Source organism: Silurus aristotelis (assembly GCF_946808225.1).
Source record: "Silurus aristotelis genome assembly, chromosome: 7".
NCBI lineage: Eukaryota > Metazoa > Chordata > Actinopteri > Siluriformes > Siluridae > Silurus > Silurus aristotelis.
This window is the reverse complement of record NC_139580.1, coordinates 22,407,234-22,435,052: the sequence shown is the minus strand read 5'-3', so window position 1 is coordinate 22,435,052 and position 27,819 is coordinate 22,407,234. Positions and strand designations below refer to the sequence as shown.

The 27,819-nt window shown below is 36.7% G+C and overlaps 2 protein-coding genes across 4 annotated transcripts in view; both read right to left on the bottom strand.

Annotated features, from left to right (window-relative positions):
- Positions 1–27,819, bottom strand: part of urahb (urate (5-hydroxyiso-) hydrolase b) — a 464,718-nt gene that overhangs the window by 434,074 nt on the left and 2,825 nt on the right. The gene's annotated exons all lie outside the window — the stretch shown is intronic.
- On the bottom strand, positions 421–26,014 carry tdrd12 (tudor domain containing 12). Of its 3 annotated transcripts, none has more exons than XM_083545656.1 (37): positions 25,867–26,014; positions 24,541–24,626; positions 22,480–22,526; positions 21,173–21,337; positions 20,905–21,041; positions 20,344–20,463; positions 20,165–20,220; positions 19,755–19,840; positions 19,267–19,486; positions 19,111–19,178; positions 18,926–19,020; positions 18,180–18,248; positions 18,051–18,096; positions 17,820–17,896; positions 17,360–17,452; positions 17,221–17,281; positions 15,176–15,283; positions 14,788–14,973; positions 14,513–14,666; positions 14,305–14,432; positions 14,022–14,213; positions 13,411–13,539; positions 11,292–11,409; positions 11,062–11,201; positions 10,733–10,950; positions 10,211–10,292; positions 9,917–10,098; positions 9,347–9,554; positions 8,564–8,656; positions 8,295–8,467; positions 6,985–7,197; positions 3,981–4,030; positions 3,822–3,891; positions 3,592–3,705; positions 3,309–3,462; positions 1,667–1,727; positions 421–1,111 (listed from the first exon to the last, which is right to left on the bottom strand). In XM_083545656.1, exons 3-37 carry the CDS (start codon positions 22,516–22,518, stop codon positions 1,044–1,046), a joined length of 4,173 nt encoding a protein of 1,390 aa, XP_083401782.1. In that variant the 5' UTR covers positions 22,519–22,526; positions 24,541–24,626; positions 25,867–26,014; the 3' UTR covers positions 421–1,043. The 3 variants fall into 3 exon arrangements, with proteins under 3 accessions (XP_083401782.1, XP_083401784.1, XP_083401783.1); XM_083545658.1 differs by having other exon boundaries at positions 421–1,107; XM_083545657.1 differs by lacking the exon at positions 24,541–24,626.

Sequence of the window (27,819 nt, the reverse complement as noted above, 5' to 3'; positions counted from 1 at the left end):
TGGACCAAAAAAAGGATAATTTATTGAAAAATAAAGTTCTGCCACAGTCTTTAATAGAAATAAACATACATTTTGTCTTGTGCAGCATTTCCAGAAGTTAAACATTACAAGTAACATAGATAAACATCTGGCTCCCAGCACATCAAGAAATATTACCAGTCTGACCTTAAATATTTAACCATGCATATCCAAGTGTGCCTACCAAATGCCAGGCATACACATGAGCAATATACATTCTAAAGGTACAAAAAGTAAATTAAATGGAATAGGTTTCAACTTATATATATATACACACACACACACACACAAAGTACTTGGGGTCTATCTATCTATCTATCTATCTATCTATCTATCTATCTATCTATCTATCTATCTATCTATCTATCTATCTATCTATCTATCTATCTATCTAATAGATAGATAAAAGTCAACTTGATGCTGAAGAACATTATTCTGAAATAGTTCAACAATTTGTAGACAAAATTTACACTTTTTAAGCCCAATTATGTTACCTATGTGTTGCCAATTAGCCTAGTTAGTTGCAAAATGTTCCTCCAGCTGTTTCTTTTAATAACACTTACTATTCTAGCAATTTGTTGCCCCTTTTCAAATTCTTTGAGACATGTTGCAGCAATCAAATTCAAAATTACCTCAAAAAATATCATACAGATCTTTAGGTGAGATAAATAAAAAATAATTGCATTGATGACAGCTGAATAACAACAACTTTTGAACATGAGATAAATCTCATCGGTTCATTCTAAACACAGCCACATCCAAACTCAAATGTCTTCAGTAACAAAATTGCTATAACAAAAACAAAAGAATACTTCTAAAGATCACTGAATTAGTTCAAGGGGGTGCATACATGTCCCAACAGGTGTCCACTTAATTCTGGTGGTTGCGATAGAACATTAAAAGTGGAAAAATATGTCATTAATGACAATGTTTTCTTTTTGTCATATCACAAGAACATGCAAATTCAACATGAGGTGTAGACATTTTTACAACCATTGTGGGCATATAAACCATTTTAAGTCTGTTCAGTCACTCTCACTCTCAGAGGTCACGTAGAAGCCCTCTTCTCCTGTGTTTCCCATGAACCAACTTCCTGGAGATAGCAGTAATAAGAATAATAAATATTATATTTATACACGGAAATAATGTAATCATGTTAAAAGTTTCAGTTTTATGTAGATACATTTAATACTGTTTCCTCAATAGTGCTAGACATGTAATAAATGATTTGGTTATCTCAGGGCAGCTTGGCGTTAATTTGTGTTGTATTCAATTTGACATGATTGATTTCTCTTTACGCCAATGAAGTAATATAATTATAATAGTAGTAATAATAATAAAACATTAATATTGTTTTAAGGTAATGAACAGACTATGTCCAAGAGGGTTTGGTGAAAACCTTTAATAAGTTAATAATAACCCTTTTGCTCTGTAATTACATAAGTTTGTGAAAGCCAGTCAAATGAATCTCCACATCATACAAGTACACTGAGACCCTTATAGCAAGCTATCTGACAAATCAAGTAAACTATATCCAGAAAAATTATATATTTTTACTTTTAGACATTTTATAAAAATCGTAAAAGACGACCCAGTCAGATATTTAAATAACATACATTATGTCCAACATTGTACCACTAAAACTTACCATTTGAAGGAGAAGGCTCTTCAACTTCAATGTGGTCAAAATCATAGCTTACAAAAGCACTCTGTTGAAGTAATAATAGGAGAAGAAGAAAAAAAAAAAAGACAAGGTCTATAAAACAGCAATTATTGCAGCTGTAAATTCAGTCCACTTGCTTCAAGACATTTAAATCTACAGTAGCTGGTTAAATGTGATTTCACTACACAATTAGTCACGGTTTGACAAGGCTTGGGTTCAATGTTTTGTGACTGATCACATCCTAACTAATAAAGGTGACACTAAAAATAAAGTGGAATATTGTTAAATGTGAATTTTATACTTGAAATGTTGGCAGGAATGTCAGATCACTGAGTTATAAATTGAGAGACACTGCTTGCCTGTCAGCTCGCTCTCTCTCACACACACACACACACACACACACACACACACACACACACACACACACACACATATATATACACATACACCATATTTTTCAGACTATAAGCTGCTACTCTTTTCCCACGTTTTGAACCCCGCGGCTTAAACAACGAAGCAGCTTATTTATAAATTTTTCCTGGGTTTTTCCCGGTTTCACAAACTTCAAGCCAAAAAACGGAACCCAATAACATTAGACCAATGAAATATCCGAACGGAAACGAAAAAACCGCACCTCACCTGTGTTCTGAGCTGCACGACATCGGAAGAAAAAAATTATTATTATTATTATTTTTTTTTAAACGCACGACGATGCCAAAAGATAAACTCCCGAGAGAAATAGTTGTGAAAGGAAGGAGGAAGACAGTAAACAATGACTTTCTTGGTAGGCTACTGTTTAGATACAAGCCGTTGTAACGCGTTGAGTCTGGGTTAAGGGAGAGCTCACGAACTCCAGTTGCAACAGAAATCATATAAGCACAGACAGGGTCCAAAACTCGTGCTTTTTAATTTTTCTTGGCAACAGCGTTACGGGTTAGTCAAAGAAACTTAGAAATGAGCATTAGAAAATAATAAGGACATAATCCTCGGTCTTGCACACATGCAGTAATACCGGTAAAATGCAGTGCCAGGCTATTCCCAAAATACCGCTATGCTCCTAAAGGAAGCGCAACATATTTCACCCGTTACACCGTGTGTAACGTGTCTTTCGTTAAAGCCTGTGTAAAGTTCATTAGTTTCAGTGTATGCGGCTTATAGACAGGTGCAGCTTATTTATGTTTAAAATAAAAATATTTGTAAAATTCAGTGGGTGCGGCTTATATATGGGTGCGCTTAATAGTCCGGAAATTACGGTGTGTGTGTGTGTGTATATATATATATATATATATATATATATATATATATATATATATATATATATATATATATATATATATATATATATATATATAAAATAGCAATTAAACTCCTAGAAATGACAATACTTGTTTAAAAAAATAGTACTGATTTGAATATTAATGCTTAATTGTCTACAAATACTGATAGTGACTTTATATTAAATAATGAGTGAACATGAATGAATGCTGTGAAACTTAAGAGAAGCCTGTGAGTCAGTAGGTAATAGCATTTATAACATTCCCTTTAATTATTAACAAAATAATAGTTTTATTATATTTAGTTTTATTTACAAAAAAAATAGTTCAAAACTGGGGTAAGAAAAACCTGCCTTGTATTTAAGTAGTGTCTTCCATTCTCCTTTCTCTTTCTTCACAAGTCTAATTACTGGTTCATTGCACTCCATCTGCCATGAGCACTGCTGTGTTCTGATCTCACTGTGCAGCTCAAGATTGGCACTGTAATGGTCACTGTTCACATAGGCACTGGACGGGAAAAAACATACACACAAAAATAAACAACTACAGTATTATTAAATTAAGCCATCTTAACTCTACACAATGGCAAAACTAAACATACGGAAGTAATATGCGATCTTTGTTAATCAATCTGACCTGTAAAGCACTCGGAGAGAGAAGAATTCACACTTCTGCATCATGGGGTTTATAAGCTTGATTTTAAGAGTGACAGACTCTTCGTCTTGAAACCACTTTATCTGAGGGTGAGAACTAAAACATGAAGAGAAAGGGGGGGAAAAAACTTGATGAATACAAAATACATGTAACACATTGCACTATAATATTAAAGACCTGAAAGACTACAAAGTGTCTGGCATTTTTAATACCTTTTGGGTACAGGAATATCTTGTCTACTGCCTACAGTGTGTAAGGCTTCATTTTTTATTTTACAGTTATCTGTTAAAGTACAAAAAAATAATAATAATAATTAAGATAATCATTTATGACCTATAAAAGTTACTACACCAAAACTTTAAATGACTGACCTTCAACTGAGCTGTTAGAAAGAGCAGGGGTCCAGTTCTGAGGTGAACATCTTAAGATATGATTTAGATATGAATGAGCACAGAAGTGTGATGCATACCGAATACAAAATGAACAAAAAACTAAACATAAAATACCGTATTGTTCGGACTATAAGCCGCTACTTTTTTCCCCACATTTTGAACCCGGCGGCTTAAACAACGTAGGGGCTATTTTATGGATTTTTTCTGGGGTTTTCCCGGTTTCACAAACTTCAAGCCAAAAAACTGTGTGACATAACATTAGACCAATATAATTTCCGAGAAAAAAAAAAAACAAAAAAAAAACAACGCACCTCACATGTGTTCTGAGCTGCACGGCATCGGGAGAAAAAACTTCCATCAGTGGTGGTTTTTAAACGCACGACGATGCGAAAAGAAAAACTCTCAAGAGAAACAGTCGTGAAAGGAAGGAGGAAGACAGTAAACAATGACTTTCTTGGTAGGCTACTGTTTAGATACAAGCCGTTGTAACACGTTGAGTCTGGGTTAAGGGAGAGCTCACTAACTCCAGTTGCAACAGAAATCATATAAGCACAGACAGGTTTCCAAAACTCGTGCTTTTTTATTTTTCTTGGCAACAGCGTTACGGGTTAGACAAAGAAACTTAAAAATGAGCATCAGAAAATAATAAGGACATATTCCTCGGTCTTGTACACATGCAGTAATACCAGAAAAATGTGGCGGCAGGCTATTCCCAAAATGCCGCTCTGCTCTTAAAGGAGCCACAACATATTTCACCCGTTACACCGTGAAGCAGACACTGTCTTTCGTTAAAGCCTGTGTAAAGTTCATTAGTTTCAGTGTAGACACCTGCCTGCGGCTTATAGACAGGTGCGGCTTATTTATGTTCAAAATAAAAATCTTTGTCAAATTCAGTGGGTGCGGCTTATATATGGGTGCGCTTTATAGTCCGGAAATTACGGTAAGCATAATCTCTCCAAGGCATACAGTGGGGGAAATAATTATTTGATCTCCTGCTTACTCCATTACAAAGAAATTAACAGTCTAGAATTTTGATGGTTAGTTTATTTCAACAGAGAAACACAGAATTAAAAAAATCCATAAAAAAAAAAAATTAAAGAAAGTTATAAATTAATTTGTATTTGATTGAGTGAACTAAGTATTTGATCCTATACCAAATTAGCAATACATTGTAATAATAAAAAACTAATCAAATAAAATAATAATTATATTATATATATATATATATATATATATATATATATATATATATATATATATATATATATATATATATATATATATATATATATATATATATATACAGTGGGTACGGAAAGTATTCAGACCCCCTTAAATTTTTCACTTTTTGTTATATTGCAGCCATTTGCTAAAATCATTTAAGTTCATTCTTCTTCCTCATGAATGTACACACAGCTCCCCATATTAACAGAAAAACACAGAATTGTTGACATTGTTGCAGATTTATTAAAAAAGAAAAACTAAAATATCACATGGTCCTAAGTATTCAGATCCTTTGCTGTGACACTCATATATTTAACTCAGGTCCTCTCCATTTCTTCTGATCATCCTTGAGATGGTTCTACACCTTCATTTGAGTCCAGAAATGTTTGATTATACTGATTGGACTTGATTAGGAAAGCCACACACCTGTTTATATAAGACCTTACAGATCACAATGCATGTCAGAGCAAATGAGAATCATTAAGGTCAAAGGAACTGCCTGAAGAGCTCAGAGACAGAATTGTGGCAAGGCACAGATCTGGCCAAGGTTCCAAAAATTTTTTTGCTGCACTTAAGGTTTCTAAGAGCACAGTGGCCTCCATAATCCTCAAATGGAAGACGTTTGGGACGACCAGAACCATTCCTAGAGCTGGCCGACCGGCCAAACTGAGCTATCGGGGGAGAAGAGCCTTGGTGAGAGAGGTAAAGAAGAACCCAAAGATCACTGTGGCTGAGCTCCAGAGATGCAGTCGGGAGATGGGAGAAAGTTGTAGAAAGTCAACCATCACTGCAGCCCTTCACCAGTGGGGCTTTATAGCAGAGTGGCCCGACGGAAGCCTCTCCTCAGTGCAGGACACATGAAAACCCGCATGGAGTTCTCCAAGATGGTGAGAAATAAGATTCTCTGGTCTGATGAGACCAAGATAGAACTTTTTGGCCTTAATTCTAAGCGGTATGTGTGGAGAAAACCAGGCACTGCTCATCACCTGTCCAGTACAGTCTCAACAATGAAGCATGGTGGTGGCAGCATCATGCTGTGGGGGTGTTTTTCAGCTGCAGGGACAGGACGACTGATTGCACTCAAGGGAAAGATGAATGTGGCCAAGCACAGGGATATCCTGGACAAAAACCTTCTCCAGAGTGCTTTGGACCTCAGACTGGGCTGAAGGTTTACCTTCCAACAAGACAATGACCCTAAGCACACAGTTAAAATAACGATGTAGTGGCTTCACAACAACTCTGTGACTGTTCTGGAATGGCCCAGCCAGAGCAATGACTTAAACCCAATTGAGCATCTCTGGAGAGACCTAAAAATAGCTGTCCACCAACGTTTACCGTCCAACCTGACAGAACTGGAGAGGATCTGCAAGGAGGAATGGCAGAGGATCCCTGAATCCAGGTGTGAAAAACTTGTTGCATCTTTCCCAAAAAGACTCCTGTCTGTATTAGATCAAAAGGGGGCTTCTACTAAATACTGAGCAAAGGGTCTGAATACTTAGGACCATGTGATATTTCAGTTTTTCTTTTTTAATAAATCTGCAACAGTGTCAAATATTCTGTGTTTTTCTGTCAATATAGGGTGCTATGTGTACATTCATGAGGAAAAGAAATGAACTTAAATGATTTTAGCAAATGGCTGCAAAATAAAAAAGAGTGAAAAATTTAAGGGGGTCTGAATACTTTCCGTACCCACTGTATATTTCAAATTATTATTTCCCCCACTGTATATAATGTTAGTCAGCATAATCACTTTACTCACCCAACCATGTGTTCAGCATCTAGACAGGTTTCCAAAGAGTCCTTACTTTGTCTTCCATTAGGTTCAGTGATATGGTTTGTATTTTCAGGGTTCTGTAATGGTTTAGTATCTGAATGTTTAGAGATATTGATTCCATTTTTCATTTGACTGGTGTGAGCTTCTGCACTCTGCACCTGAACCCTCTGTTCCAGTGTCACCACCTCACTTTCACATCTGATCAGCACAATAACAGAATCAACAATACAAAGCCTGTTAGTAATATTAAAACTAAACATACTGCTGTTATTGAAGTGGCACAACTGAAAAGAATTCACCTTATTGTCAGGACCTGAAAGTTTGAATCCCGAAAATACCACAGACATTCATAGCCTGTAGTCCAAGAGTGCAAAAGTGACACCCTCTGGGTAAGACGGCTTTCATGTGCAATTTGTGCTTCGATTTGTTCTTTCAAAAGTACACTGTTTTAAGCGTTAAGCTAAAAGCAACTGACATTGTACAATAGTCTGGGGCATGTATACAAATGCTGAGCAGACCCAGTTGACCCCTTTGACCAGGAGAACAGTTTAGGTCTACAAGCAACCAGGTCACGTGGCTTTCTAAAACACCATCTATGCTCATCCCAATATATATGCTTACAAATTCCCAAAATGCCCAGAGCATGAGCAGGTTTTCTTCTTTGACTTCTAGTCATGAATGACAGTGACAATGTCAGAATTCAAACTCACCATTTCATTTTAATTTATTTTTATGACCCATCTGTGCGTGTACTAGGTGGTATTAAAATGTTTGGGGATATTCTGACCACGTGCGATACCATTATGAGCAGCAAGGTACAACAACGAACAAATGTAAAATTCGGCGTGAAACTGAGCAAATCTGCCACAGAGATGATTGACGTGACACACGCCGATGTTGCAACGAGTCGCTCGAGGAGTTCTGAAAGGCATGCACGCTTCAAAAGCAGAACACCACCGCTGGAAGATGACGAGAGAACAGGAAGAACTAACTCAACCTCTGACTTGTGCATGATGATCGCCGGAGAGCAATCCACATGACTCCGTCCTCTTTCTGAAGATGAAGGTCCAGACACCATTGCAGAGATCCAGCTTGAATCGCAGAAGGTGCTTGATACGATTCAAAAAGAAGACTTTTAAGACACGAATGCTGGGAGTGCTGTATTGCTGTTGCAAGGGAACTATTTTAAAGGTGATCTTGTGTAAACGTAGATAAACAAAGCACTTTCTTGTAAACAGAGCTGAAACTTTGATACCACCGCAAATTTGTATATGTGAAGTGCGATAATTAATTACCCATTACTCTCACTAAGCTCCATGTCAGCAGAAGCCTCTTCTCCTTGGCACATTAACTTGAGCAGCTCCAAATGCTTAGGGTTTATGGTTCCCATCCCAGTGGCAACAATCTCTGAATGGACATTATACTCGTTTATAAAGATCTTTAGACCTGGCATACGTGTCATGTATACCTGTTGGCAAGTTAAACAAAGTACAAAATATATTTTTCAATTGCATTCAATAAAAGCATCCCATTTTACAAAAAGGTAATAAATAACAAATATTACCATAGGATCGACCCATAGCGTGTTGCCCAGACGCATTACCACCTTGGCATGATGTTTTTTTCCTTTGATTTTCTGACTTATAGCTCGGGTAACCTGTAAAAAAAATAAATAAATAATAATAATAATAATAAAAAAAAAAAATATATATATATATATATATATATATATATATATATATATATATATATATATATATATATATATATACACACACACATACATACATACATACATATATATATATATATATATATATATATATATATATATATATATATATATATATATATATATATATATATATATATATTTATTTTTTTGTAAGTTAGAGGCATACTGGGTTTGAAAATGTGTAAAATTCACAAAAACTAAATATGAAGCTCACAGGACAGAGAAGAGGTAATACATTTTTTTACTCTTGTGTAAACCCTTGTGTGTTTATTTAAATAAATACACAGACGTGTGCTGAAAGTAAAATGATAATGAACACGAACATTGTTCACAATTTCTAACCTTTTCTAAATTTTACTGTATCAATAACATTTTCTCCTCTCCCAGCTATGAACCAAACATCAGTTTGTAATTCAGTAATATATATATATATATATATATATATATATATATATATATATATATATATATAAAAATAAATATTATTTATTTATTTTTTCTTCAATTCATATACAATTCCATAATTCCGATTACCTGAAAGAATGCAGATTTTTGCAAAAGCCACATACTTGATTATTTTACATACTTTAATATATACTGATAAGAAGTCACCTTTGGGTTCCAGTCGATCTCTCCATCAATGGGTTGGGCCCTGCACAGAATGATTTCAACAGCCTGATCTGGCAAGCTCTGGAACTCTAGGGGAAGCTGCAGCAGTTCAAATGACTTCACTTCTTTTATACGTCCTTCATCTACAAACCGAGCTTTGACACTGTTGAACAGCTGGCGTCCCTTTTCTGGCACCTTGGTCACACACACCCTGACACGAACAGGCCAAAGTAGGTAAATATGCTTACTTTAAACGTGTGTAAATAGTAGTGTTTGTGAGGTAAAATGCAATGTAATTTTAACTCTAATCATTCACACTTATACACACGGCAATATTTACTTGAAATTACTTTTAATTCTTGTGTGGGGAGAACATTTTTTTACAAATTAGTTCAAAGGGGACGCAGAATAGAATTGTTACTGATTGCTCATTTTAATGAAGGGCACACCATATAATGGATCTACATATGACTGGATTTGCAACTTGAAAAGAATGGAAAAGAATTATTACACAGCAGCCTGTTAAAGGCCAACTTCCTTTAAATACCAATCACTAATTAGAATCCTACTCACCTATGATATACATCATCTTCCTGCACTGCATAAAAGCCTCCCTCTATCACTTCCTTTGCACAAAGCCGCTCTTTAGCGTAGTGTGTATTCATTTCAGCAGCAAGTTTCTCGTAACCGTTCTCCTTCTGGTCCACGATACGTCCATAGTAAACACTTGCAGTCTTAATATAAAGGGGTAACACCTTTCAGGGGCATCAGATTTAAAATGTTTAGTGCTCCATCATGCTAGCATTCTGGATAGAGTCCAAATATTTAAAATAAAATGTAAACAAGTTTCTCTACAACTAAACTTACTAAAATAGTCCCAGAGTCTAGGTGTTGGGGACAGTCAAGAATTTTGTTGATTTTATGTCTGTCTGGGCACATGAAGCTGTCCCTGTGTACCAAAAAAACAAAACAATGAATTGACATCACAAATCAATCAGTCTCTTTGAATTTGAGCTACAGCACGACAAAAAAAAAAAAACATTTTTGAAAAGGCATATTTTGAATATAAACATTTATCTAATTTATTTTATTATTAGCATATTATGAAACAATAAAAGATAATCAATCCCATTTCTAGGCCATTTACGGTACTAACTTTATGATTTTTTTTTTTAATTGTCTTGTTCTACAGGCAAATGGCATTTACATTTTTTATGTAATTTCCAATATTTATTTTTAGAACGCAGCAAAATGATCAGCTAATCTTTAGGCTAACACCTGATTTGATCTAATAATGTGCACATTATTATACTTCAAATTCTAATGACAAAATGCAGGTGAGTAACAAACCCCAACCTGCTCTGCAATATAGTACAATTGTATAAAGACCTGCAAAAGCCCAGGGTCTTCAGATAGCTGCAGAGAGGTCGGTCAGCTTTCCACTGTTCCTTGGCCTGTTGGACTCCCTGGGCAAACTGCATGAGCTCTGGTGGCAGTAGAGAGTCTGTACGATTTAGATAGCGCAGCAGACCAGACACATGACGGGCATTCTGCTCCGAGATCAGCAACACAGAACGTGCCGCAGGAGAGGAGCCATCAAACTGATTCTGAGCCGACAGAGATTATACATGTTAAAATTTTAACAACATTTATAAAGAACAAAAATTAATTACAAATATAACCAGTTCTCTAATAACTAGTCGAAACTTTATCATTACCTTACAGACAAGATTCTGAAAATTCTCCCTCATGCAGAACATCCGGTTCCCAAACAGTTTAGGGGAGCTGGGAAAACCATAATGCACCACGCATGTGGCGTCTCTGATACCCAGGGACCTCATGCAATCATTGGTGGTCACTGGAGGTCAAAAACAAAATGACAACAGTGAGCCTTGCAATATAAATTATATAGAAAATAACACTAATATTAGTCATAATGTACACACACCCAAGATAACCTGTGTGCCTGGACCAATGTCTTTCCTCCACTGCTCAACCACAACATCAAACTGGTGAGTAAGTCCCTCGTGAACTTTGAGAGAGAATGCTGCTGTGCTGCTGAGAGCCTAGATTAGTACATTACAAGACTGTTAGTGCTGAAAACTCCACCACACTTTTGTAACACTGGACTTCACTGATGACTATCCACTAAAAATATAAAAACCTGTACACCTTTACTCCTATTTAAATGAGGAATGTATGTACAATATTTCCACCTATATTTTGGTCACTTGCCAATTCCCATTCACTGGCTAGGTTTTAATAATACAAAACAGTTACTAACCACTGGAGGGTGAAGGCTAGCACATGCACAAGTCCCAAGTCAGTCAAAGAATCTTTTTCAATGTGCTTCTTATGTTGCATTACTGCACATCCAAACCCACTCAAAGGAAAGTGCTAGCTTTCTTTTCTCATACAAGAGCTCACAGGTGGTCAGAAATGGCTGATGTAACTCTACATCGGAGGCGTCAAACTCACTTAAAAAATTGCATGATTTGTCTCAGATAAGGTCCCATAAACGACATCTGCCACAATGCACTTCGATTTCGTGAGCCGCAAAGTGACTTCCCACCACTAGAGTGCGGTGTTTCTACTTTCAAAGCTGTTTTTTCAACAAGTGAGGATTAGAAATATCAACAGTCAATTTTAAAATGTCCAAAAAGTGAAAAGCTTTCAATTTGTGACATGAACACAATGTATTACATCAAAAAGCAAAACCTTCACTGCACTTACATTTAGTAAATGTATGTACCTGTCAGCAGCACTGCATTTTGCTTTTAAAAGTGTACGGCTGCAACTAACGATTATTTTGATAAATCGATTGATCGGACAGATTTTTCTTTTTCTTAGATTAATCAGATCCTTTTTTTTGTGTTGATTTTTTATTGTTTTGTTTATTACAACTTTTTAAAACCCTAATTCAGGGTATTTATGTCTAAAAGTTTAATCCAAAATATATGAATCACATATTGAGATGATCTATCTTTAATTTTTGACATTTTAAAGCTTATTGTGAATTTTAACAAATTCACTTATACTGGGTTGTTTCTTTCTGTAAAAAAAATAAATAAATAAAATAAAAAATGCCAGGTGAGGCAATTTGTGTAAATCACAATCATTTGTATTGTATTTTGTAGATGGCAAGTTGACAACCATGCATATTGCATGCATCCATGCAATAATACAGCGTTCTTTTGACAATTTTCACGAAATAAAAAAAGATATTTTGTTCATTTGTGAAGAAATAAGCCTTTAGAATATATAACTGATTTAATTTTGTATAATATTTAAATGATATGTGCATAAATAAAATATACAAACATTTAAAACAAGCAGTTGAACTTAGTAAAGCCGCAGTAAATCACGTTTAAAAACAGATAAGTTGCCTGTTGTAGTAAACAAATGCTATAAAAAGAGAATGGAACAGAGAAACGCAGCAAGCTAACAGGCTTGATTTAAAAACGGAAAGAAAAAAAAATGCATTGGTGTACAAATGCATTAACATTCTAAAATCCACAACAGTGACAAAAAATGTAATCGTTTACTGCTGTTGTTATTTGCTGCCTTTAGATTTAGCGTTTGTTCGCAACGTTCGAATTGAATCCATCACTATGTTGCGAGCGAAATGATGCAAACAGTTTACACAATAGCACTTAATTTTTTTGTGGATTAGACAGTTTTTGCTTACCGTGCTGATGTTTCGCCTTTATCCGTAATACCAGTGTGTTTTCTTTTCACGTGCTTGTGCATCACTGTGGTACTTCCATCCCACACAAGCTCAGCTTTGCATAACTTCCAAGTACATTTTTCTTTGTTGCATTTAATAGAAAAGGCTCCCATGCCTTACATTTTATGTAAAATGCTCCCAATGTCCTGAATGACTTGGGACACACACTTGTTCCTGCTGCAGGTTGACCCTGTACTCTCTGCCATTTTTGCAAGTCACACTAAGCCGAAACTTGAGCTGCCCAACTAATCGATAATGCAATTCGTTAACAACGAATTTCATTATCGATTATATTGACTAGTTGTTGCATCTCTGCAATAGTGTATTAAAATAATTGCACCTTATACACATGCTCCACCTCCTCTGTAGAGTTAGTAATGATGAGGGTTTTCTGGGGAACAGAGGGGATGAAATCCAAAGAGCTGAGCAGCAGTGAGGTCTTATTGCAGTCCACACACATCAGTATTGTCTATGAACAGCAAACACAAAATATATATATATATATTTTTTTTTTCCAGGTAAGCACAATAAATCAAAAGGCTTCGACTATAATTGGGTAGGAAGAATACAGAAGAGTATAAGGAAGAATATAAATAGATTTTAAACATTTTGCAGCTCTCCTAACCCTTGTTCCATGAGCAAGACCCTGCTCAAGTTTCCTGATTTGCAGTACAAATTTGATCTGTTACACTACATGTAATATAACAAGAAGCATTTAGACCATTGAGATCAAAGCTCTGTGCAGGACACTTCCACACTAATACTGACGAAGATGATGTTTTTGTGCACAAGGGTACTGTTATGCTCAAACAGATTTCGCTGAGCCTCCTATGTTCCAGTAAAACTTTATTCTAAACCAATTCTAGAAAAAAAACAACTCAACTGTGTGTTTCCACATTTGCTGGAGTATGCAAGCTCATGTATTGGTGAGATAGTGGACCCGTCACTAACCTGTTGAACCGCACCGTATAATGCTGCCTCTTCTGGCACTGTAATAATGAAGCAGGGGTTAAACATGTGATTCCGGATCACAGTCTCCAGCTCTCGACACCATTGTCGGGATACAACAACAATCTGCTGCACACACGCAGTTCTTTCCTCTCTGGACACCACTTTTTGGTAATGTTGTAAAATGGCATTCATCTTCAAAGATAAAAAGGGTATAAAATAACCAGGATTGTTCCTTGCCATCACAATTTGAGTAAGCTTTAATCAGTTTTTTCCCCCTTCTGACCTGTTCAGGGGCTCTTGAGAAGAGCTTATGAGCCTCATCTAGAATCAGGTGGCAGAGCCTATAAAAGTGGAAGAACTGCACCTCCAGCAACCTTGCCAGGCTAAATGGGGTGGTAACTAGCAACTGACCTAATTAACAAGACGAAGCACAGATTGGTTTCATGCGGCTTTTATCATGTGTTAAAATTAAAACCAGCATGGGGGCTTACAGTTGTTCTGAATCTTGATTTGTTCAGCCTCATTCTTGCATTCACCAACCAGGACATCAACAGGATGAAGATTCACTGCTGCCTGACTCTCCTCTAGTAGCTCCAGCACTGACACGACCTTTTCCCAACCCGGACACACAATCACTGCTATGGGCTTAAAAAAGGGGAAAGCAGAAAAAGGAAATGAATGTCCTATGAAAATGTATTCAATTCAGACTGCGTCGTATAAGCCAAAAAGATTCCAAAGACACAACCATCTTGTGTCTGTCTTTTACCCCAGTGTGTGCAGTGAGGGTCCTATGCAAAGAGGCTAACTGCAGTTGAGTCAAAAGAGGTGGGATATAGGTGAGAGGATCTCCTCCACGGTGGGATATCAGCAATGTGTCACAACCTCGAGCCACAGATGGCCAGCAGTAGCTCTCAGCCAGACCTGGTCCTGTATAATTTCTCCTGAACAGAAACTAAACATGCACCACACAAACAAAAATGCTTAATACATATTTGCAACCAATTTTGCATTTAAAGTTAGGATTGATTTTTTTAAATAATATTTGAAATTAATTATAGTCCTTTAATTTAAGTTGTCCAAAGTTAATTTGGTGCAAATGAATATTTTAAGCTAGAGAAAGAATCCCAGAACCAAACAAATATGATGCTGATTACTTTACGGAATTGCTCAGTGATGGGAGCCCGGGTCAGGATTCGACAGGGGTTGATGGAGACAGCTGAGTGCACCAAAACTCCAGTCATGTTGGGTTTCCAGCATGTAACCTGACACACATCAGCGAGGTCATTAGCACATCACAAATAGAGGTTGACTGTAAGATGATCTTACCGATTCTGAAAGATAGTTTGGATCGTACTTGCCGATACCCGATTAATCAACCGATAGATTTGAAAAATGAATTCTGGATTAGAAAACAAGCTAACAAAAACTCATGTTAAATAGTTTATTATTAAAACTATTACAAAATGTAAAAAAAACGAAAAAAAAAACAAAACAAACAAAAAATATATATATATATATATATATATATATATATATATATATATATATATAAATTAATAAATATATTTATGTAATTAATAAGTTATAAGGCTTCAACTACAACTTTTTTAATAATCGATTAATCGGATGATTAAATTCCCCCGATTAATCATATGAATAATACTAATTTAATTATTTAAGACGTTTTACTTTTATTATAACTATATAAAACCAAAAAGCTGTGGAATGTGGAAGGGCAGATGGTGGTAGATTTTGCTAAAAGGATAGAAATGGCAGTGGTGAACACTTATTTTTAAAAGAAGGAGGATCATAGGGTGACGAATAAGAGTGGAGAAAGGTGCACACAGGTGGACTATGTTCTATGCAGGAGATGCAACCTGAAGGAGATTGGAGACTAGGATGGTTTTGGGGGCGAAGAAGAAGAGGAGGAGAGTGAAGACTGGAAAAATAAGATGGTGGAAACTAAAGGAGGAAGACTGTAGTGTGAGATTCAGGAAAGGTCAGACAGGGGCTCGGTGGTGGTGAATGAGAGGGAGGGAAGTGGAGCGGTGTGGTGAAGGTGGAGGAGTTCAGGTACCTGAGATCAACAGTGCAGAGTATTGGAGAGTGTGTTAGAGAAGTGAAAAAGAGTGCAGGCAGGGTGGAGTGGGTGGAGAATAGTGATATCAGGAGTGATTTGTGATACAAGAGTATCTGCAAGAGTGAAAGGGAAAGTTTATAGGACTGTGGTGAGACTTGCGACATTGTATGGATTAGAGACAGTGGCATTGACTAAAAGACCGGAGGTGGAGCTGGAGGTAGCAGAATCGAAGATGTTGAGTTCTTCATTGGGAGTAATGACGATGGAGAGGATTAGAAACAAGTTTATTAAAGGGACCACGTATGTAAAGACAAGGTGAGGGAGGCAAGATTGAGATGGTTTGGACATTTGCAGAGGAGGGACATGTGGTATATCTGTAAAAGAATGCTGAAGATGGAGACACCAGAAAGGAGAAAAAGAGGAAGGCCAAGGAGAAGTTTTATGGATGTGGTGAGGAAAGACATGCAGGTAGTTGGTTTGAAGGAGGCAGATGTAGAGGACAGGGGGGTATGGAGACGGATGATTCGCTGTGGCGACCCCTAATATTAGAAGCCGAAAGAAGCAGCAGCTCGATTAGGTGTTGAAGCCCTAATAAATTATACATAATCAATATAATATAGTTCTCTCCATACAGCACGAAATCTCACGTGTAAAAACAAACAGCATGTGGTGTCAGTGAGTCACCACTAGAGGCCGCTCTGGTAATGACAGCAGACAGCAGAACAGCAGAACCTGGAAAAACCATCGGTATGGATTTTTGCTGATAGCCAAGTTTCTATAATCTATTGGATCCAATTAATCGTAAAAACCGATGAATCGGTCGACCTCTAATCACAAAGAATAACAATCATTACCAATGATTAATTATCAAGGAACAGTTATTTACTCTGTGCTTACTTATAAAAAATGTTCCCTGCTCCCCAAATAAAACCAAAAGACAAATCCAATAGGTCAAAAAAGAAAGAAGTTACTTTTTCCTCTTTTGAGGTTGCATAAGTGAATTATTACTTCAACTGTACAACAGAAATAAGCCCATGATGGTATATACAAGTGGAGGGTGGATCTCTAGTCTGCACAATCACAGAGAAACAAAAACAAAAAGAAACTAAATTCACTTACGTTATCATCAAGTGACTCTTGATCTGGGTTTATTGGATCTGGGTTCAGCAACTGTAGCAATCTGCAAATAAATTAACCTTAGAAGCAAATTTCTGACAATTATTTCATAATAATAATTGATTGGAAAGAGATGACTCACCTGTCACAAGCAAATTGGCCTGTGTTGCATGTTTGTTCTGTCTCTTGTCTGAGAGTTGGTTCCTTCTGCATGGTTGGGATGACACTTGTACTACTGCAAGTTTCCAACACAAGCAAATCAGTAATCACTATAAACACTTCACTCAAATACACAATTCTAGTTATTTATTAGACCGAATACTTGTATGGCTTTTGCTGTTGGGGTATATCATGTTATACTTCTATCAACTTTTCATGCTTAATATTCTTCTACAGACATTATGGCATTTAAACAGTATTTTTAAAAAGAGTGTTTTAAGGCAGCAAACCCGGGTGTCTAACTGCCCTCACACTCTGTAATAAAAATACTGTTTAGATGCAATAGGATGCAGTATGGGCAGGTTAGTTACATGCAGCTTCTTAATATTATCTCAATATTGCATCTAGGATGCATATATACATATAAATATATGACATTTTACCTGAGGTCATTCTGTACTTCTGCTGTTTCACTGGAAGTTTCACTTGAAGACTTTTGAATATCTTCATTAATATGATGCTAAAATACATTCATTAATGAATAGCAGTCGCATTCTGCTCACAATGCTTTAATTATATTTTTAAAGACACTAAAGGTCTGGTAGCTATGCAGGCAAGACCGTTATTACGTGTAGTTTTAAACATGGCACAGGATATAAATATGAAAGTCTTACTTTGATACTCTGTGAATCTGAGAAGGGGTTCAAAAACTTCAGAAATCTGTTTTAAAATACCAGTTTTTATGAGACTGTTATCCAAGCCAAACAAACATTATGTGTGACAATAAAAATACATTTCCATACCTAAACAAGTTTAGTTTTTCAGACAACTCCTCTGCAAGGGTACTCTCTGTATACGTTTCCTCAAAGTCCCTAAAAGAAACACATGAATGTATATTGAGCGAGTAGGTTAAAACCGAAACAATCGAATGTTTTTCAGCTGTATGTACACTGTGTGTGAAAAGTCACTCCTCTCTAAAAGTAATGAAAAGTTAAAGCCAAGACATCTGGGTCTGAGTTCTGAAATCAGAATCTTCCGCTATTTATGATCAGATGTCATTATTGTCAAGATTATTATTGTATGTCTGCTACTTACATTAAGAACATCTTGTTCATTTTGAGTTCTTACTTGGACCAAAATTAAAAAGTATGGTATCCTTAAGAAAATCTGACAATCTAGAATTTAATCTAAATAGCTATTGTGACCATTATGCTTTATGAACTTGGCTTAGGATAACTTGCTTGGAATAACTCCCTTGAGGAATATTAAACGAGGAAGGAAATATTTATCTTATTATTATTTGCATCTGCTCTGAAACTTGGTCTGATTTATGTTCATCTCTGACTATGTTAAATATGCTGAATCTGTAATATTTCTAAATACGTTAATGGGCAACCAAATGTGGGTGAAGTCTGCTAATCAGCGTGAATTCTGGCAGGTGTACATAACCACCTCATAAAGCAAAGTTAGTTTTTAAATAAATAATAAATATATATTTAAAAAAGAACTAATAAAAAAGTTGCAAGAAATGAGTTTATTAAACCCTCACCCAGTCTGTACATTGCCCTTTTCAGTGCTCTTGGTCTCTCCACCTTTGTGATGTACTGCAAATATCTCCTGTCCATCAGACTCCCCATTTTCTAGCTGGGGTGATAAAAAGCAATTAAAATGAACCAAACCCCTGTGACAGACTACTTACTACAGTACAACTACAGACAATGCTGAAGATCTTACAGCAGCAAGTGCTCCAGTGGGAAAAACTGAATTCACAGCAGTCACTTGAGACTTCACATGATCCATTTCTGAAAAGAAAAATACAATGTCATCAAACAAAACAAACAAACAGCAACAAGTGATTAATTCATGTCCAAACAGAAACGTTGTTCTTACCTGGAATTAAATCATTAATGCTCTTCCTGGTTAGGAAGTGTGAAGGACCAGACCTCACTGCACAGCAGCTATTTATTTTGAGAATCTCTTGAGGACTGCTGAAAATGTCCCAGGCCAAGCTAACAGGAGAGCGATCGACACACCCACTCTGATCCTCCAGAGCCGTCTCACTTGAGAAATATGCAAACTTTTTCACCACCAAATCATCGTTTACACAGATCTGCAATGCAAAAAAGAGTTAAACACCATATTAAAAAGAAAAAAAAACATACTTGGTACTGAAGTTCATTTTGACTACTCGTTAAATGTATGTTTACTGTAGAGCTGTGACTTTTCAGTTCCTTGTTATCATTAAGAACGTCAATTAACACAAGAATATAAAATTAAATAATATTCAACATTCGTTGTGCCACTTCATTAAACACAGACACACAGGGAGTTTTACAGTGCAAGAAAGCATCACACCGCATGGAGTGGTGTGAAAATACCTTCACATTTTTGATGGTCAAATACAGCTCAACAGCTGTGCAATCATCTTGTGTTCCACAAGAAACAGCTTCAACCAATGTGGACGCTGCAAAAATAGCACATGTGGATTTGACGACCCATTTATCGAAATGACTATAGATGTTACATTACATGCAAATTCATCCATTTAGCTCAGCTAAGTCATTAGAAAATGTTTACAAGGGGGTCCTCACTTACTATGCAACAATGACTGTATGATACTATGGTTACAGTTCTTTCTAATAAAGTGCATTAATACAGAAAAGCGATTAAACTGACTGGGACTACTTGTTCTACTTCCAGCCAATTAGAATCGAGTATTCAGACTGACAATGGTTTTAAAATGTATATAAAATTTGTAAAAAAAAAACCTACATAAATAAATTCTGACCTTGTAGAAGATTGTGGAGGTACTTTGTAGCAGAGCTGTCCCAGTGACTGGATGGACTAAATACATAAACCAAAGAGAGGATCAAAACGCAGACACGTTTAACAGATTGTTCTAGTGTCCATAACGTAGAATTTGCAATGAAAAAATGAAAAAAGATTCAGGTTACTGTGCTGTCTTACACTAGCTCTGCTGTCATGTTGCAGATTTGTACTTTAAGTCTCATTGGGTGAATGCGAGCCAGTTTGAATCTTAGCAGCTGGAAGGGCAGTTGCAGGAACTTATCAAGAGGAGATCTTACACTGCAGAAAAAGTGGATATGATTATTAAATACACAAACTGCAATCAGCAGAGACTTGAGAAGAAGAATACAGTATGGCACCATTTTTCTTGTTTTTTAGATACAAAATTGTAAATTTTATATATATATATATATATATATATATATAAAATGACCTAAATTGTAAACTAAAAAAAAAAAAAAAAAAAAAACAAAAAAAAAAAACAGCTTTTTATTATAATTATCATGACTATTATTATTAATTGTTTTATTGTCTAAAATGTTTTATCTATTATTATCAAAAACAAATCAAAAACTGATCCAAATCCTGTTCAAACCCGGCAAATCCAGCTTTTTTATGGATCTATTTTTGTTAAGTTGATTTGGGATTCTTTTCTTTATCAGTACTACACATGTTTAAATTCACAAATAAAAATCTGCAGAGACTGCAATTTCTGCATACTCATCTACGCTGACAACGACACGCTCTCCGTGGTCAACTAAGAAGCATGTGGCCTGACTCCTTGCTGATCCTAAGAACAGAGACTCCACTTTGGCCCTGCACCAGCTCCTCAGCTCTGGCCAAAACACTACACACACCTAGAAAGACAGAGACACACACACAAAAGTTGGGTAATTTTAAAAATTAAAGTAAACAAGCTGCCAAACACAGCAGATCTGAATATCAAATGTAATACATTTACATACATTTCTTCAACTAGGCATCATACCTGTTCCTTCTCCAATGACGATGGTTTCACTTTTTGCACATCCAGGTCGACTTTGTGATAGAAGAGATTCATTTTAACATGTAGGTTCTCATAGTCTTGAGGATTATTGACCTGCACACCCTGTCCTTTCACAATTCGACCCCAAATGCATCCAGGATCCTCAACCTCAAAAAGAGAAGAAACAAATTCACATTTCTATATACACCCTTTGTAAAATACAAGATAACATTTATTCAAAAATATCTAACGTGACATTTTTTATTTGATCATGTAATCTATATAGGACATATGAAAGGACCACCATCTCATCACAATGCTGCTACCGGGTTGAGAATGGAATAGTATAAATAATATTGATTTCCTATGGATCTTTATTCCTACTGATAGAATTTGGGAATTAATAGAGTTCATAGCAACACATGGGCTAGCTTCTTAACTGTATCACTACAAAGTGCACCTGTATGGTAGGTAGGAATATTAAAATCAAATGATTAAAAAAAAAAAAAAAAAAAAAAAAAAGGGCTAATGAATGAAGCTACATGGCAGATGCACTGAAAACCCTGCGTTATTATATAGTGTGGAAAACCTCTTGCCAAGTTTGGTTAATGTACCGTTAACTACTGATCCTGCAAAAAAAGAAATTAGAATAAGGATGAGCAATATAACAATCTAATTAGTTCTCAACCTCCTGTGATATCCTTATCTCTTTTAAAGCTAAAGTTCATACTAAAACTTTAAAAAGTCAAATATGGCTCCCAATCGACATCCTATATTCAAAGAGTTGATGTAATGAATGCAAGTTAAATGCCAATTGTCCTATACTTAAAGATAGGGTGATTATTTTAGTCTGGTAATCCTATAGCTTATGGTATGTACAACCAAACTTCCAGTGTGGTGATCAAATGTTTTAATCATACAGTATCTTTAGTTAATATTTTCACAGATTGATCATTTTACAATCCATAAATTAAAATTGCTACTGTTAGATTTCAGCATGCACAAAATAAAGCTTGGAGAGGTTTGAAGAGATCTCCAACGCAATCTATGATGCCTCATAGTGTCCTGTCTGTCATCAGATGGTCTTTATTTGGTAATAATAAGAGAGGAAACGTGATAGCCACATACATTCAAGATCTAGGGTCTAACAGCAAGTCATATAGATTTTATAAGCTCACATGGAGAAATTACACAGATTTCAGAAGATGAGCAATAAGTGCGAGGCCATCTCCATATTGGGAATTACTATTAAATAATTGCCATATATAATTATATATTCTGCCTGGACATTTATAGTGGTAATGCTGTACCTTGATTATTTCCAGTTCTAGCAATTCTCTAATTTCCATGTCCACACCTGAGAAGCAGAAGCAGAACAGAAGATTTATACACAATAATGCAAACAAACAAGTAAACCATTGCTTCAGAAGGTCATTTCCTTTATAACATACCCCTTCGATAACTGATATCACTGATATTGCTTTACATTATTCATTAAAAGGACCATTAAAAATACTAAACAAGTGGAAGTGTATAAAGTCCTAACAGGTCGTTTTTTTCATGATCACGACTTTATTTCCTCACAGTCAGAACTTAATTGTGTGAGAGCATAAGGAGAAAGAGGTTGGCAAAACAGAATTGGGATCAACAGAGTGATGAGAAAAGTAGGCAGGAGTACAAGGAGATGCAGCAGCAGGTGATGAGGGATGTGGTGAAAGCCAAGGAAAAGGCATATGAGGAGCTGTATGAGAAGTTGGACACTAAGGAAGGAGAAAATAATTTATACCGAGCTGGGAAGGATGTGCTGCAAGTAAGAGCAATAAAGGATGGAGATGGAAATATGTTGACTAATGACGAGTGTGTGTTGAGAAGATAGAGGGAGTATTTTGAGCAGCTGATGAACGAGGAAAATGTGAGAGAGAGAGAGAGAGAGAGAGAGAGAGAGAGAGAGAGAGAGAGAGAGAGAGAGAGAGAGAGAGAGAGAAGGTTGGATGGTGTGGAGTAAGTGAAGCAGGAAGTGGATTAGTAAGGAGGAAGTGAGAGCAGCGATTGAAAGGATTAAGAGTGAAAAGTCGGTTGGACCAGATGACATACCGGTCGAAGCATGGAGATGTTTAGGAGAGATGGCAGTGGAGTTTTTAACAAGATGGTTAACAGGATTTTGGAAGGTGAGAAGATGCCTAAGGAATGGAGAAGGCTGGTACCGATCTTTAAGAATTAGGGAGATTTGCAGACCTGTAGTAACTACAGAGGAATTAAGTTGATCAGTCACACCATGAAGTTATGGGAAAGAGTAGTGGAAGCCAGGCTGAGAGAAGAGGTGAACATCTGTGAGCAACTGTATCGTTTTATGCACCACAGATGCATTATTTGCTTTAAGAATGTTGATGGAGAAGTATAGAGAAGGTCAGAAGGAGTTGCATTGTCTGTTTGTGGATTTAGAGAAAGCATATAACAGGGTGGAGAGAGAGGAATTGTGGTATTGTATGAGGAAGTCAGGTGTGTCAGAGAAGTATGTGAGGGTGGTGCAGGACATGTATGAGGACAGTGTGACAGCAGTAAAGTGTGCAGTAGGTACGACAGACTGGTTCAAGGTAGAAGTTGGACTGCATCAAGGATCGGTTTTGAGCCCTTTCCCGTTTGCAGTGGTGATGGACAGGTTGACGGACGAGGTCAGACAGGAGTCTCCATGGACCATCATGTTTGCAGATGAAATTGTGATTTGTGGTGAGAGTAGGGAGCAGGTGGAGAAGAGCCTGGAGAGGTGGAGATATGCGCTGGAGAGAAGGGGAATGAAAGACAGTAGGAGTAAGACAAAGTACATGTGCGTAAATGAGAGGGAGGGCAGTGGAGGGGTGTGGTTGCAGGGAGAAGAGGTGGTGAAGGTGGAGGAGTTCAGGTACCTGGAATCAACAGTGCAAAGTAATGGAGAGTGTGTAAGAGAAGTGAAGAAAAGAGTGCAGGCAGGGTGGAGTGGGTGGAGAAGAGTGGCAGGAGTGATTTGTGATAGAAGAGTATCTGCGAGAGTGAAAGGGAAAGTTTATAGGACTGTGGTGAGACCTGCGATGTTGTATGGTTTAGAGACAGTGGCATTGAGTGGTGGAGCTGAAGGTAGCAGAGCTGAAGATGTTGAGATTTATGTTGGGAGTGACGACGATGGACAGAATTATAAATGAGTTTATTAGAGGGACAGGGCATGTAGGACGTTTTGGAGACAAGTTGAGGGAGGCGAGACTGAGATGGTTTGGACATGTGCAAAGGAGGGATATGGAGTATATCGGTAGGAGAATGCTGAGGATGGAGCAGCCAGGAAGTAGGAAAAGAGGAAGGCCAAAATAGGAGGTTTATGGATGTGGTGAGGGAAGACTTACAGGTAGTTGGTGGGACAGAGGCAGATGTAGAGGACAGAGGGGTATGGAGACGGATGATCCGCTGTGGCGACCCCTAATAGGAGAACCTGAGAGAAGATGATGATTTGAGACTTGGCGCATTCGTAAAAACAAATGTTAGTGGATAAAAACGGTGGAGGTTTTTTTAAGGATTTTGTGGATAAATGTGTTGTAGGTTTTAATTACACATCTTTTATATTTATTAGTTATATCTTTAATTAAACCCAGCCATTAGGGTTGCACAAGCCAGTGCACTCTTGGTGCTGGTCCCAAGCCTGGATAAATAGGGAGGGTTGCGTTTGGAACATTATATATATATATACATACATATACACACACACACACAGTATACTTTATATATGCCTTATATATTGCTATACCTTGCATAACTGGAAAAAACCAAGAGAAGAGATATAAGACCTTTTTTGGGGGGGATGGAAAAAAAAATATATAAATATATATATATATATATATATATATATATATATATATATATATATATATATATAAAATATTACAATTTTAAGTCGTGATAATGATACCATATCGAAATCACGAGAAAATAACTTGTGTTCATATCGAGATCACGAAACAAGAAAGAAAAATATATAATGCATGGCCTCTTAAAACTTCCGAAAAAAGGAGGGGAAAAAAAACATGTAAAATAAATGGCGCTGAAACATGGCGCCCCTCAGCCCTCACTCAGTTTCATCCACAGTGAGCCGTCTGTTAAAACCTAATACAAATCTGTAATGTCTTTTCACTGGTTTAGACTCGTGCTGGTGCTAAAACACCGAAATAGACCAAAATAAAAGATATAGGAAAAATAATGTTTTGGAAAATAAAAGTGCGGTGAGTTTTGCTGAGTCACTGATCAAAATATAGATTGAGGTGCAGCCAATAATTAACGTGCTCATAATTTCACGTGGCGTGGGACCATGAAACAAGATAGAAATTATCAGCTTAAAATGCTTGAAATTTTGGCAGCACACAATCTATATTTTGATCCACGTGAACTAAATTTCTAAGTATTTTTGAGAAATTGGGATGTTTTAAAGCGAACAAACAATAATGTTTATAGCCGCATGCTGTTCGTTAATGGGCATTGCTTCCTCCAAATCTCTTACCGTGTCCATTTATTTACACAATTACAACAATTTCCAGTTTTGTGTTACATTTAAATATGTATATTGGGTTGTTTTTCTCCTCTGCTAATTACCTCGAAAAAAAGCTAAATATGGATTCAACCGACATTGTTTTAGCTCATCATTATTGGCTTTGTTTGGTTTTTCCTGTGACTGGACGTACCTTAGTGCCAGGTAATCTCAATCCGTGACTGCTTTTTATTTAAAATGAAACAGGCCACACAGTGTGCAAGTCGAAAGAAGCTGATAAATGGCTGACTTAAAATTTGTCATAAAATCACTTCTGCATTCTCTGTGAATTGGAAGCGTCAGTCACCGGCCTTTGCCCCGCCCACTCGCCTGCTCACTGCCCCGCCCACACACTCTTTTTAAATCAGAGCACAATCAGTCTTAACAGTATGCATTAGACTGGCAGGTGGAGATTCATTGTTTTGTTTTTTTGTTTGTTTGTTTTTTTCTGAATTGATCTTACATAATCTAAACAATATATATAATGTGTCATAAATTCATGTGTAAAACCGTGAATTTCATCCAAACCAGGCGATACAGCTCAATTAGCTCGCATAACTGAGTGTGTTGAAGAAATAAGAGATTGGATGACCCATAACTTTCTGCTATTAAATCCTGATAAAACGGAGATTTTGCTCATCGGCCCAAAAAATAGTACACAGAAGCTCCAGCATCTCAGCCTGCATTTAGACGGTTGTTCTGTAACTACTAGTTCAACGGTAAAAGACCTGGGAGTTATTTTAGACAGCAACTTATCTTTTAAAAATCACATCAATCAAGTTACAAAAACAGCCTTCTTTCACCTTAGAAATATTTCTAAGCTAAGAAATATGTTATCTATATCTGATGCAGAGAAGCTCGTCCATGCGTTTATGACCTCTAGAATAGACTACTGTAATGCATTACTAGGTGGATGTCCTGCATCATTAATAAACAAGCTTCAGTTAGTTCAGAATGCCGCAGCAAGAGTTCTTACTAGGTCAAGAAAATACGATCATATAACCCCAATCTTATCGTCCCTACATTGGCTTCCTATTAAGTTTCGAATAGACTACAAACTACTGCTACTCACTTATAAAGCACTAAATGGTTTGGCTCCCATGTATCTATCCAGTCTCTTAACACGCTACAATCCGTCACGCTCCCTGAGATCTCAAAACTCTGGGCTTCTAGTAGTTCCTAGAATAGCAAAGTCCACTAAAGGCGGTAGAGCATTTTCACATTTAGCTCCTAAACTCTGGAATAGTCTTCCTGACAGTGTTCGGGGTTCAGATACACTCTCCCAGTTTAAGTGCAGATTAAAAACATATCTTTTTAGCAAAGCCTACACATAACACACATCACACACATCACATCACAACCTTGTGCTCCAGAACATCTGATCACATGCACATTATCAACTTGTGCTGTTAATATCATGAACAGCAGCTACGCTAATTCCTCTCCACTGCTTCTCTTTCTCTCCCCATCCCGAGGCTTCCTGAGGTTTGGCCAGCTCCAGTCACGTCCCACCTCGTGAAGATTATGGACCTATGGATGATCATGGAGAAGTAGATGCCGAGTGTTTAAAGGCCCTGGCATGGAGAAGCTGATGCTGGATCTATGATGATCACAAATTGTTCTGTATTGTTGAAAGATTTATGACCAAACTTTTGATGTCACCCATATGAGGATGGGTTCCCCTTTGAGTCTGGTTCCTCTCAAGGTTTCTTCCTCATATCATCTAAGGGAGTTTTTCCTTGCCACTGTCGCCACGGCTGCTCATCAGGGACAAACGCACACCATTCACCTTCACTGTTGTTTTCTGTAAAGCTGCTTTGAGACAATGTCTGTTGTGAAAAGCGCTATACAAATAAACTTGACTTGACTTGACTTGACTTAAAACCGTCAGAATACTTACATATACATTACCTGCACATACTTCAGTGACTTTGAAACTGATCATGATTTTGCACATGATTTAATGTTTTGTTTTTCTTTTCTCTGTGTTATTTTAGTCTTAAATATTATAGTACTATTTACCCTTTTGATTTGTGTTTCTATCATGCTTTTTTGTGGTATTCAGGCAAATCAGTACATTAAAAGCAAGTGATTGTGTGTTAAGAAT